This window comes from Amyelois transitella, chromosome 16 (assembly GCF_032362555.1).
Source record: "Amyelois transitella isolate CPQ chromosome 16, ilAmyTran1.1, whole genome shotgun sequence".
Lineage (NCBI taxonomy): Eukaryota > Metazoa > Arthropoda > Insecta > Lepidoptera > Pyralidae > Amyelois > Amyelois transitella.
In genome coordinates this window covers 10017501-10030672 of record NC_083519.1, presented here as the reverse complement: position 1 = coordinate 10030672, position 13172 = coordinate 10017501, and the positions used below count along the sequence as shown (strand labels likewise).

The 13172-nt window shown below is 36.9% G+C and overlaps 2 protein-coding genes across 2 annotated transcripts in view; one reads left to right on the top strand and one right to left on the bottom strand.

Moving 5' to 3' along the window:
• The window catches only part of LOC106129064 (microtubule-associated protein futsch), a 156344-nt gene that overhangs the window by 82085 nt on the left and 61087 nt on the right, over positions 1-13172 (bottom strand). The window lies entirely within an intron of this gene.
• LOC132902664 (uncharacterized) overlaps positions 12523-13172 on the top strand; it is an 876-nt gene continuing 226 nt past the window's right edge. The window contains exon 1 of the mRNA XM_060948622.1: positions 12523-13172. This exon is cut by the window's right edge and continues 226 nt beyond it. Within this exon, the coding sequence (XP_060804605.1) occupies positions 12523-13172 (650 nt within the window).

Sequence of the window (13172 nt, the reverse complement as noted above, 5' to 3'; positions counted from 1 at the left end):
ATAAAATTCAAGTAAGAATATTAAATGCTCACCGCTCTAAAAGAAGGCAGCTCTTTTGTGCTACTTACTGTAGTATGCACTATTCAATTCAGCTTTTAAAGCAACAAGTTCAGCTCATAATAAATGTAGGACATTGCATGTGTATTGAATTAACCTATAACCTGGACGCTTTCAGAGCCTGTTAGTGAATTAATCTGTCCCGTTATTTATTTTACAATTTCTACATACATACACATAATCACGTCTATATCCCTTACGGGGTAGACGGAGCCAACAGACTTGAAAAGACTACATTTACCGAATTACCGAGGCGGTTTTTCTGTTATGCGTTTTACCGTCGTCGTGCGGATCATGACCGCTTGTGGCCGCTTTCCTTGCCCAAACGCAGGACAAGCATTTAGGGCTGCGCACCCGCAGCATGATGGCAAAAAACGAGTATGAGAGAAGGTGTGTTGCTTGCAGCCTGCCTGCGGTTCAAATCCTCAGGCGAGCGGCAGAGCGCATGATAGGAAGAAGAGCCCTTAACCGCAGCTTCGAACGCACTAATTTACACCACGTACATCTATAAGCTTAAGTGGGCTTTTACGACATCCATGGGAAAAAGAGGGAGCGGTCCTACTTTTAAGTGCCGCGAACCACGCATCACAAGATTAAAGCAATTTGAAGCTAAAGCAATTTGATTCGAAATTTAATTGAATATTTGCGAGCGAATCTAATTACGGGGTATTTCAAAATGGCCGCGTTGGCTTACATGACATACGCGTATCATGACACTTAATTACTAATTTCGGAACGTTTCTGGGTTGACACATTGAATTGTAATCTCCCTAAATCGTATTACCGCATGTATTGTAGCATGTAAGTGACACATGCCGCTAAATTATTTAACCAAATTTTACGAGATTGCTTTTCCTTAGGCATCCTAATAATCCTTCTACTATTTATTAATGCGTAAGTTTGTAAGGATGTGTTTGTTTCTATTTAACGCAAAATTTACTGGACGGATTTTATCTATAAATCTATTTCACGGAAAATTTATGCAACACTGGTTGCAATTTTACCTGGAACTACTTTTTATCCCGAAATTCCCATGAGAGCGGAGCCCCGGGGCGCACTTAGTATCATAAATAAGAAAGTTTGTAAATACGTGTGGATGTGTGTTTGTTACTGTTTCAAACAAAACTACTAAACGGATTTTTATGTCTTCTTCATTTATATATCTTAGAAATTGGAATAACATAATAACTTAATATTTTAGGCGGACAAAGTCGCGGACACCAGCTAGTTACTAAATAAATAACGAATGTTGATAAATTAAACATGTACGCTCAATGAAAAGATTTCCCAAATTTAAATAAGGAACAATATTTTGGAAAATCTCACGTAAGCGAACCCAGCTCAAAAGCTTGTTCAAACAAAGCATTGTTTCAAATTTAATTAGTGCCACACCATTTATCATTCAAAGACCTAAGTCTAGAATAATCTATAGATTATCTATTTCAGGCTAAACCGCTTTCAAGCACTCTGTTTGATATTGTAATACATCTATACTAATATTATAAAGCTGAAGAGTTTGTTTTGTTTGTTTGTTTGTTTGTTTAAACGCGCTAATCTCAGAAACTACTGAACCGATTTGAATAATTCTTTCACTGTTAGATAGTCTATTTATCGAGGAAGGCTATAGGCTACATTTTATCCCGGATTTCCTACGGGAAACGTCAACAATGCAGGTGAAAGTTGAATGAGTCGGCCATCTGCGAGCTTTCCACGCGAACGCTGCGCAAACCAACAAAGATATAGCAAAACAATGTACTAAAGATGTGAAGTACTCATTTTTTGCCACAAAAAAGTCCGCGAGAGCATATATCTATCTCTTAAGGTTTACTTACAATAACCACTTTTATGTTCATTTTTTAAGATTATTTTTTCATTATAAACATAAGTTATTTTGAAACCAATTTTCTTTAATTCGGTATTAATCCTTATCCAAATAAATATGTTTATTACTTTCGGCTTTTCATGTAGACTAAAATTGCCATTTACAGTATATAAATCAGACGAATAGGTTTTGAGATATAGTCGTTATAAGCAATTTGCAGCGAAACATTTAATACGGCGAACCAGCGTTCTTTCTAATACGCGTTAATTTCAATGAACATCTTAGAAGATATTACTATTTTAAAGTAAAGTATCAGCCTGTAAGATCCTACTACTGGGCAAAGGCCTCTCATCTCACTATACGGTCTCCGTTCCGTCGCGGGTAATGATGTGGGCCAAGTCGTCGCCAAGTCGCATAACAATTAGCAGCTATAATTGATAAAGCCGAAGAGGATGTTTGCAAAAATAAATATGATGCCCAAAATAACTATTCCACGCGGACGAAGTCGCGGGCACAGCTAGTACATACATATAATCACGTCTGTGTGGGGTAGACAGAGCCAACAGTCTCGAAATGTCTGAAATGTGTCCATATCAGACTTTTCAATATATTTATAATAATCCAAAGCTTAAGCCGTTTGGCTTAAGCTTTGGATTCAAATAGCGACAGATTGCTAGCCCACCGCCCTCGAGAAATAATAAGAAGATATATAATCACTTCTATATCCCTTGCCGATAGCCCACCCTTAAGAAGAATCCCAAGTATATATAAGCCTATTCGTTAGTCGCCTTTTACTACATCCATGGGAAAGAGATAGGGTGATCCTATATTGCAATAGATTCCTTTGATTGATTGTAAAAGCTTATTTTAATAACCTTAATATCGTAAGACTTGAATCAAATAATTATTCTGGATTCTAGCAGAGCAGGCCTTTAAATAAAATTTTAAGTTGTATTTTAGCTACCATTATGATCTGACAGCGAATTTAATAAATAATAAATAAATAGGTACGCAAATAAAATCCGGAACTCTAACCGTGAAAATATCCCAACCCTTTCAATTATAATTGGCTGTCGTGTAAGCAAACAGCAACTCATAAAACCTCTATAAAACACAATTTTCAATGTATGGCAACTGCAAATTGCATGCAATAACACCCTGTAAAAAAAAGAAAAAACAACTCATGAAATGTGTCAACAACCTCTTGGCAACGGGTCACAGGTCAACACACCTATTTTCGCCAGCGCCAATGCTAATGAATAATTTAATTTCCGAACGCCGCCACCTTCAATTTGTCTACTCCAATGGGAGCATTATTTGATCCGTAATTGGCCCGTTCGAATTCCCAATTCCGTTAATTCGATATTTCGTAATTCAAATTGACACATCATGGTTTAGTTTATTTTTCAGATTTTCCTTGTCAATTTTTTTTATATAACAATTCTTGTCGATTTCATTTTTACAAGATGGTTTATTTAAATAAAAAGCTTGTTCCAAAACGCATATTTCGTAACATTTTTGTAGGCAGTAAAAGTAGTTATTCCTACAGAAGATAGGAGAAAAGAGGTGAGAAATAATCAGTTAAAAATTACTATATTAATGAACATAAAATTAAGAATATTTGACGATAAAATTATATATGTATCTGACATTTTTCTAACAAATAAAACCATGGCAACCGTACTATTGCATATACTAAGAAGGTTGCCTACAATTTTGAAAAACAAACAAACAAAAGATAGTAACAGTACCTACATATTGTAATTTATGCGAGACTGTCTGAACTAGTATTTAAATTAGGTGAAAATTGCGCCGTCGCGCCATTACTCTGATGGTGGTGAAATTAAACACCTTTGACATTTAGGTTTCGCGTTCTGAATTCAGTAGGCACTGGAACAATACCGCCTAATGGACTTACAGGTAATACATACACACATACATATTATCATGTCTATATCTATTGTGGGACGGATAGAATTGAAAGTCTATACAAGACTGAAAGGCTAAATTCAGCTGTAATGGCTGAATGATGGAATTTTGATTGTAATAGTGACCTTTGCTAGACCGTCGCTTATTTGAAGAATGTCAAGGTATTCAGCCTTTCCCTTAGTCGCCTTTTTCAGGTAATTATGTCACAGAAAGGATCTTTCGTCTTACCAAATTATAATTGTAAAAGTAATTATGGCAAAGGCCAATAAACTTGAGATCTTTTTTATGAAAAACTTGAATTTTATTATATAAAGCCATCCAGCTGAACGCGGCCTTTCAGTCTTTTCTGGACTTCAGTCTGACAAAATATCAGAGGTTGAAGTTATACAATGACGAAATATTCGTATTGATGACGAAATATATATTAGATATTGAAATAACTAGTTCCACATTCATTCATGTTTTTTAATGTAGACAATGTGCATTCGTCCATGATTTAGATTTAAGAGATCTATATTTGTACATTGACGTCCGATGAAAATGCTGCAGTGTAGTTTGTTCCGCCGCTTCTTCTACACATGCGCTTTGGAAGCGGTAGTAGTTATAATTAAATTTAAGTGATGTGACGTCAATAAGTCATACCTTGTATCCAATTTTGAAAATAAATCTATTCTATACACGGACAAACATACAAAGACATAGAAATAATTTTCGATCCGCATCCTTCATTTTGAAGGAACCCTTCACGTTCACAATTTGTCATTACACGTAAGCAACGAAGTCACATGAGTTCAACATTATTTATAGAAATATAATTTAAAAGAAAATGCGAAAAAGCAGAAAACGAAACGTTTTTTGCAGAAATCCGCGGCATAAAAAGTCTACAGCAGAATTCACATTCATTTTGCATTTCAACCGAGCGGCATGTAATTTGATTTCCCGCATATTTCGATTTTAATATCGTACTGGCAACACTGCAGTCATTTACTTTTTCCACTTATGAAATGCGCTTTACATAATTTTCATGTGAGTGTTATCATGTAAGGAATATTAATTCAAATAAATATTACCATCTTTTGGATCACATAAAAATATTGAAAATGCATGTTTTTTTTTAAGAGAATTCCTTGGCACTCTTTATTTAGTGTCTGATTTTAACTATTAGCAAACGAAAAATTATTTTCTTTTGTGGGTTTTTATTTTTAAAAGCTTATCAGAAAACTCATATATCCAGGGATTTTGCAACGAGGCAAGTAGAAAACATACCTTTAGATGTGTAATATGTATACTATTTACGAAAAACGATCGTCGGTGGTCGAATTGGTAAGGTGCCTGGTCAAAACGCGCTTGCGCATAAAGGCACGGGTTCGAATCCCACCGCGGAAAAAAGGCCATGTACCAATGACTATTTTCGAAGTGATTTACATTAGTTTGATAACTAATCTATGCTCTTACGGTGAGGGAAAACATCGTGAGGAAACCTGCATATTCAGGCAACTGGATGTGTAACCATGATCGATCCAATACGAGTTTAGTTTACCTGCAAAGGTTGCGGAGGTCAGACGGGAGTCGCTTCGTGTTAAACCTGACTCACCCAATCCAGGATCCATGGTCAAAGGCATACCCCGGGCTCCTTCCTATTCAGAGTGATGAGGATGCACCCGGGACTATAGTCGAGAAGAAGAAGAAGAAGCCATTTACCATGAAATACTCGAGCGGAAACTATTCAATTAATATTCTATTCTTCATTCCCAGCTGAATTAAGCCTAAAAGCAATTCTAGTTTATAAAAAAACAAAACAAGTCAACAACTATCCCCATTACTCAGTTATTCTCAAGAGGACTCAAAGACGGAACGTAATACATTGAAGAGTAGGAACTGACCCAATAAAGAAGTTTCAGCGTCGGGGAGCAATGAATAAAAGAACGGTTGGTAATATTTGTTGTGTGGCCATAAAAAATGTTGTAGAATTTATTATGAGTATGTTGACTGGACTTGTTTTATTTTTATTTATTTATATATTGAGGTACAAAGGTAATAGGTAAGGATCTTCTTGTATACTCGATACATTTTAATTGGACTTCAAAAATCCCTAAATTACATACATACTACATAAAACCCTTCCTTTTTCCAATAGTGGTAGGCAGAGACTGCGTCTTTCCATCCCTACATACTTCCGCTTCGTCCACATCGCTAATTTCCTTGCCCAAAAAGCGCTAGAGGCCTATTTCTAAAACTCCGAACGTTAAAAGTACTGAAAACGTTTTCGCTCTCAGGCAGTTTCGTAAACGTCTGGTAATGGAAATTTCGTGTAGTACATTCTAGTATGTCTATCAAAATTTAGGTCGGGCAATATCAGGCGTTTCGGGGGGAAAATTGGAAAAGGAATTTCGATATAAGTTTTCTCATGCTCATCTGCCTGGCTGGAAAATTGGGTGGTAGGTAGGAATTCTATTTATAAACGCTGTATTCGTGGCGTTTTAGGTAAAACGTCGCAGGTAAGGGTAACCGTGTAGATAAGGGTAAGTGTTAAGGGTATAGGTGTGTGGTAAGTGTTAAGGTATAAGGGTAATTATAGAATAACGACAATGTGTTTTTTTGATTAGTTTAACAATTTTTAAGACAGCGAGAAAGTAACTGCTTGCGGATAGCGAGTTACTCAACTTGGTAAGCGCTGACCAAAGGAGAAGGTACGGTGAATGCCATCATATGTTTGGCACGGCTTGAGGATAGCGAGCTAGTTAGTGAGCGCTGACCAAAGGAGATTATCCACTGAATTTGTCCTGTGACACCGGAGGTCTCGGGTTCGATTCATTTATAGTAACTCTATACTACTAAAAAAAACTTAAACGTTATAACAGTTACAACGTTTAAGTGCTTTTTTAAATATAATTACGTCGGAAAAGGTCACCACTGACAACTTATTACCTGGCGCTTATCAGGCAATGAGTTGTCTAACTAATTAATTAACTCGTAATTAATAGAATTTACTAAACACTAAGCTTTGATGAGGTTTCCAGGCGTTAATAATTAACTCTGCGGAATGGTCTGTAATAGTATATAAACAGTTTATTTATTTCGATATATTCCTAATCAAAACAGTGGTTACCTGTTGATTAATAATAAACTGTTGAAAGCCGTGATTTTATATATGTACGTATGTATGTTGAAAATACATTTATTAACATATAGTATATACATACGGTCACGTCTATATCCCTTTTGGGGTAGACAGAGTCAACAGTCTTGAAAAGACTGATAGGCCACGCTCAGCTATTTGGTTTAATGATAGAATTGAGATTCAAATAGTGACAGGTTGCTAGCCCATCGCCTAAAAAAAGAATTCCAAGTTTGTAAGCCTATCCCTTAGTCGTCTTTTACGACATCCATAGGAAAGAGATGGAGTGGTCCTATTCTATTTTGTACTAACCACACGGCACATTACATTTATTAAGATGGAGGCTATGTTACTGAGCTGGAACTATAAGACATGAGGAGTATTGATCGTAGTTCAACCACGCCTTGGATCTTGACTGACGCCTTAGGAAAGGGCGCTGGCAATTTTTACAGTAATTCATTAATTTTCAGCTCAATAATTAATGTTAAAGACAGCGCTTAATTGGTTTGACTCCGACAAACTTTTTAATGAACGAAGAAAAACATAAAGGAAATTTTAGGTAAGTATACTTTTAATTTTTTTTTTTTTTTTGTAAAAGAACACAATTTTGATTGACTAGTCTCTTTTACGAGAAATCTCCTCAGCGGTAAATAGCAGGGACAAATTTTGTATTCACGTTCATTCATTAATTCATTAACTATAGAACTCCTCAATATTCAATTGCTGGGACTTGAAATTTCATATACTCACTCGTTTATGATAGGCAGTTGGTAGGCCCACCATAAATATAAATAAATATTTATTAAATATTTATACGGGACAAATTACACTGATTGAGTTAGCCTCGAAGTAAGTTCGAGACTTGTATTACGAGATACTAACTCAGCGATACTATATTTTATAATAAATACTTATATAGATAAACATCCAAGACCGAGACCAATCAGAAAAAGTATTTTTCTCATCATGCCCTGGCTGGGATTCGAACCCGGGACCTCCGATGTCACAGACAAGCGTATTACCGCTGCGCCGCAGACGCCGTTGAACCATGAAATAGATTATCGCGACAAGCTTTTATTATACTGTAAAATCATAAATGAATGTGGTTAATGTGATTTAAAATTTTATTTTGATCTTTTTAGGACACTTAAATAACAGCTTGTTTCAAAAGATTTATATTTTTTTTTTCAAAATTTAGGATACAAGGTATCACTTATTGACGTCACATCACTTAAATCCAATAACAACTACTAAAGCGAGCCAATTGAAATCACTAACTAAAAATAAATTTACAAAATGAGCAATCTAAAATGCAAATAAAAGTCTAGCTTGCAACTGTTTGCACTCAATTTCCCGAGCTGCGCTGTTGAAAGGCTCTCAGCTCTCTAGGTTGTAATGAAAAAATCTAGCTTTGCTTACATGGCGAGAATTTACCACTTGTCCTTTGACCAGCTGCGAATTAAATCGAGGCGCAAATAGGCAATGCCGACGCCAAAAAAGTTACCTTAAAATAAGAAATGTGTTGTAACATCCTACTAATATTATAAATGCGAAAGTTGGTGAGTATGTCAGTATGGATGTTTGTTACTCTTTCACGCAAAAACTACTGTACGGATTACGATGAAAATTTGTATGCAGGTAGCTGAAGACCGCGACTTCGTCCGCGTGGAACAGTTATTTTGGACATCATTGAAGCCCTTAAGGATGAATTTTTCCCCCGTTTTTACACATTTTCCATTATTTCTTCGCTTCTAACGGCTAGTGTAATATTTGCCTGTGAAGGCTTCTAAATTAAATATTGATTAGTCTAAAAACAGAATTATATACGTGAAATTCATTATTCATCCCTGTTTAGACAAGCGTTAAACTTAATTGCGGCCGACGAAATAAATCTGTGCCTCGCTCCACTGCCTTCAAATTGTAATTAACTAGCATTGACGACCTTCCATTGTCTACACTATAAACATGTTTTTTAATGTAGACAATGTGCATTCGTCCACGATTTAGATTTAGGATCCCTTTCATTCGACTAACTTTTTTGTCCTATTTCAGTTTGGCATAACGAGTTACGCATACAATTTTTTGTCATAATAGTTTTTTGGCATACTATTTCAATAAGCATAAATATAGTTAAGACTTATTTATTTTTTGCGCGGAGCAGATGTAGTGTAATGCGCTATAAGGCGAGTACATCTTAGGTTAGGTTTGGTTAGGTTATGCTAATAGTGGGTATGCCTAAAAAGTTATGCCAAATAATATTATGCGTAACAATTTTTAAGCTAAACAAAGGTATGCCATGTGAAATTATGAAAAAAGCGACGTATTTCAAAATAGAGCCATCTAAAAATAAAGCGACGAATACATATAGCACCAACTTCAAAATGCAACGAATTAAACGCAACATACAAAAAGCGATAAATGTAGCGCCACCTACAAAATGTAACGAATTAAACGCAACATACAAAAAGCGACAAATTTAGCGCCACCTACAAAATGCAACGAATTAAACGCAACATACAAAAAGCGACAAATGTAGCACCACCTACAAAATGTAACTAATTAAACGCAACATACAAAAAGCGCCAAATTTAGCGCCACCTACAAAAAATACTGGTTTTCGCAAACCCCACGAGAACTATAGATTTTACCATGATAAAAGTTATCCTATGACCTTCTCCAGACTCTTAATTGTATATACGTGTGAAAGGTGTAGTCTCTGCCTACCCTTCCGGGAAAGAGGCATGATTTATATATGTATATAAGAAGGTAATATACATAGGTAACGTTGCGACCCGTTTTAAAGTCTAACGTGGAATGCCTCTGAATTTTTTTTATTTTCTTTTACCTCACATCTGGGTATTGAGGTCAGGAAAACAACTTTCCGCCCTACTCAGCTCCAAACGACATGTCTTACGACGCTGTTAGGGCTCTTAGTAATTTTTTATCTTTTTAATTTGCTCGGCTCGCTTAGGTAGGTACAGTCACCTGCAAAAGTGCACACATAATTGTCAAACGAATATGAACTTCGAGTCAAGGTAACAAGGTTTTTAGGTATGTATGCACTTTTGCCGTGTGGTTCCCGGCATCAATACAATGCCGTGTGGTTCCCGGCATCAATACAAAAAAGAATAGGACCACTCCATTTCGTTCCCATGGATGTCGTAAAAGGCGACTAAGGGATAGGCTTATAAACTTGGGATTCTTCTTTTAGGCGATGGGCTAGCAACCCGTCACTATTTGAATCTCAATTCTATCATTAAGCCAAACAGCTGAACGTGGCCTATCAGTCTTTTCAAGACTGTTGGCTCTGTCTACCCCGTAAGGGATAAAGACGTGATCATATGTATGTATGTATGTATGTATGCACTTTTGCAGGTGACTGTACGTGAGTAGATTTTTTTATTCGTTAAAACTGCCAGTTTCTGTTCAAGTTGCCTGAATGTGTAGGTTTTCTCACGATGTTTTCCCTCACTGTGAGAGCATCGGTTAGTATTCAAACTAATGTACATTGGTACATGGCCGCGGTGGGATTCGAACCGGTGCCTTTATGCGCAAGCGCGTTTTTACCAAACACCTTACCAATTCGACCACTGACGCTCTTTGGACCAACCGTGCCCGTCTAGGTATATCCCTTGCGGGGTAAACAGAGGCCACATTCAGCTGTTTGGCTTAATGATATCATATTCAAAAAGTAACAGTTTGCTAGCCAATCGCCTAAAAGAATAATCCCAAGATTATAAGCCAATCCCTTAGTCGCCTATTACGACATCCGTGAAAAAGATATGAAGTACTCCTATTCTTTTTTCTATTAGAACCGGGTGCCACGCGGCACTAAAAAAATAATATGTTGAAACCTAATTAATTCCAGCACTTTAAGTATACAATAATTGATAACATTACTCAAGTCGCCAGCTGTGGCTACAACAGAATGTGATATATATCTGTAATCAACGCCTGACGACAAAACACTTATCTGAACAAATGAGGGTGGTCGCTTAATGATCGGGAAACCAATCCTTAATTCGGTTGCTAGGAGGAAATTCATACTCAAGGTACAAATAAATAAATATATACGGGACAAATTACACAGATTGAGTTAGCCTCGAAGTAAGTTCGAGACTTGTGTTACGAGTTACTAACTCAACGATACTAAGTATATTTTTATAATAAATACTTAGATAGATAAACATCCAAGACCCAGACCAATCAGAGAAAGTTGATTTCTCATCATGCCCTGACCGGGATTCGAACCCGGGACCTCCGGTGTCACAGACAAGCGTATTACCGCTGCGCCACAGCGCCCGTCGATAATTTAATGTTTTTAGCAATGAATCTGCATAGTACCATAAAGGTGCCGTGTCGTTCCCGGCGAGTGTGCGTATCTATGTATGTTTGTATATATGTATGTATGTTAGAAATAAAAAACCTTTTCAAGACCTATTTCATTAGTCACTTTTGCCATTAATATTTTGACAGATGAGTCACGTAGTAGAATTTTAGCTAACTTAGTACCTATCTATAACTAAATAATACAATAATTATAACTTTCATCTTAACTAATAAATAACTGTCCATCGACAATCAATCTTTCTCACTCATGACATGTTTCAGAAACGGAGCGAAGTTGTGATAAGTTTCGACGAAATGTGACGAGTTTGAGACACAGTTTGTGAAGACGCGTCACATGTCACACTTCGATAATAAGCTGCTAAAAAGCTATCATGATAGTTTCTGTGTTGGGTAAGTGTCTAATGCTAACGATCAAATATTAGTTTGTTTGTGCGTCGAATAAAATTTACATATGCACATATGTATAATCATGTTTATAGCCCTTGCGGGGTAGACAGAGCCAACAGTCTTGAAAAGACTGATAGGCCACGTTCAGCTGTTTAGCTTAATGATATATTAAATAAGAATTCAAATAGTGACAGGTTGCTAGCCCATCGGCTAAATTAAGAAGCCCATTATCGCATTACATCATACATACAATTATAATACATACAAACATACATATGGTCACATCTGTAGGCACATATACACAAACTAAATAAATTATACCTAACACATACAACTCATAAACAAGACCTAGATATCACTAATAACATATAAAAACAATTACACACTTAAATACATATTTATATATTTATTACTTAATACGATATCACTCTTACCGTATCGTCCTTAAAATAATGCAGTGGAACCATACACGGGGCGTGGCTTTGTATGCCTACTCCGTCAGCGACCGCTGTCCGCGCGCTCGCCAGTCGAGATTCATACCAAATTAAAGACGCACGCACGCATGCGCTTCACCGCTGTTCGTCTAGAACTTTCTCGGCTTACGCGCCACGTTTTTTACGTTTGCTTTATAACTGTTTCTTTTCTCTCGCTTTTCCTTGTGTGTTGTTAACTTTCTCTATTCTCCTTCAATCCTATGCTTCAACTATTTGTGCTTGTGCTACTGTATAAATGTGTATTCAAGAATAAACAAAGTGAACTGCAGTTGGACTATTATTTGCCATTGACTGAAGCCTGGAGCCCTAGGTAGGCATTGCACACTATTACCTATCATCCTAAATTGGTGACCCCGTCTGGAACAATGGAAAAGAGATTTCATGATGCACGCGAGGAGCGCGTTTCCACGGAACGCGAGTCGGACGAGAAAAATGACGGACAAGATTCGTCCCGTACTGGTGGTATTTATAAGGTGTCCGTGCGAGTCCCACCATTCTGGCCTGAAGAACCAGAAATTTGGTTCGCGCAAGTGGAGGGGCAATTTGCGATTTCGGGAATTACAAGTGACGCTACGAAATTCAATTATGTAATCAGCCAACTCGATAACAAGTATTCCCGAGAAGTGAAAGACATTATTATTAGCCCACCAGCAGTCGGTAGATACGAGAAACTAAAAGCAGAATTAATAAAGCGCCTTACAGCATCAAACGAAAATAAACTGAAACAACTTTTAATGCATGAAGAGCTCGGCGATCGGAAACCTTCACAATTTCTACGGCATCTGAAGGGATTGGCCGGCCTGGATGTGCCAGATGATTTCTTAAAAACTATATGGATTAGCCGTCTTCCACATAGTATCCAAACCATACTTGCAAGCCAACCTGCTACTGCTCATCCCGACGATCTTGCAGACCTGGCGGATCGAGTAAACGACCTGACTTCGACAATGCCAAAGGTCGCATCAATGAGTCAGCAAAACCAGATTTCCGAGGTTGAAGAATTAAAGAAGGAAGT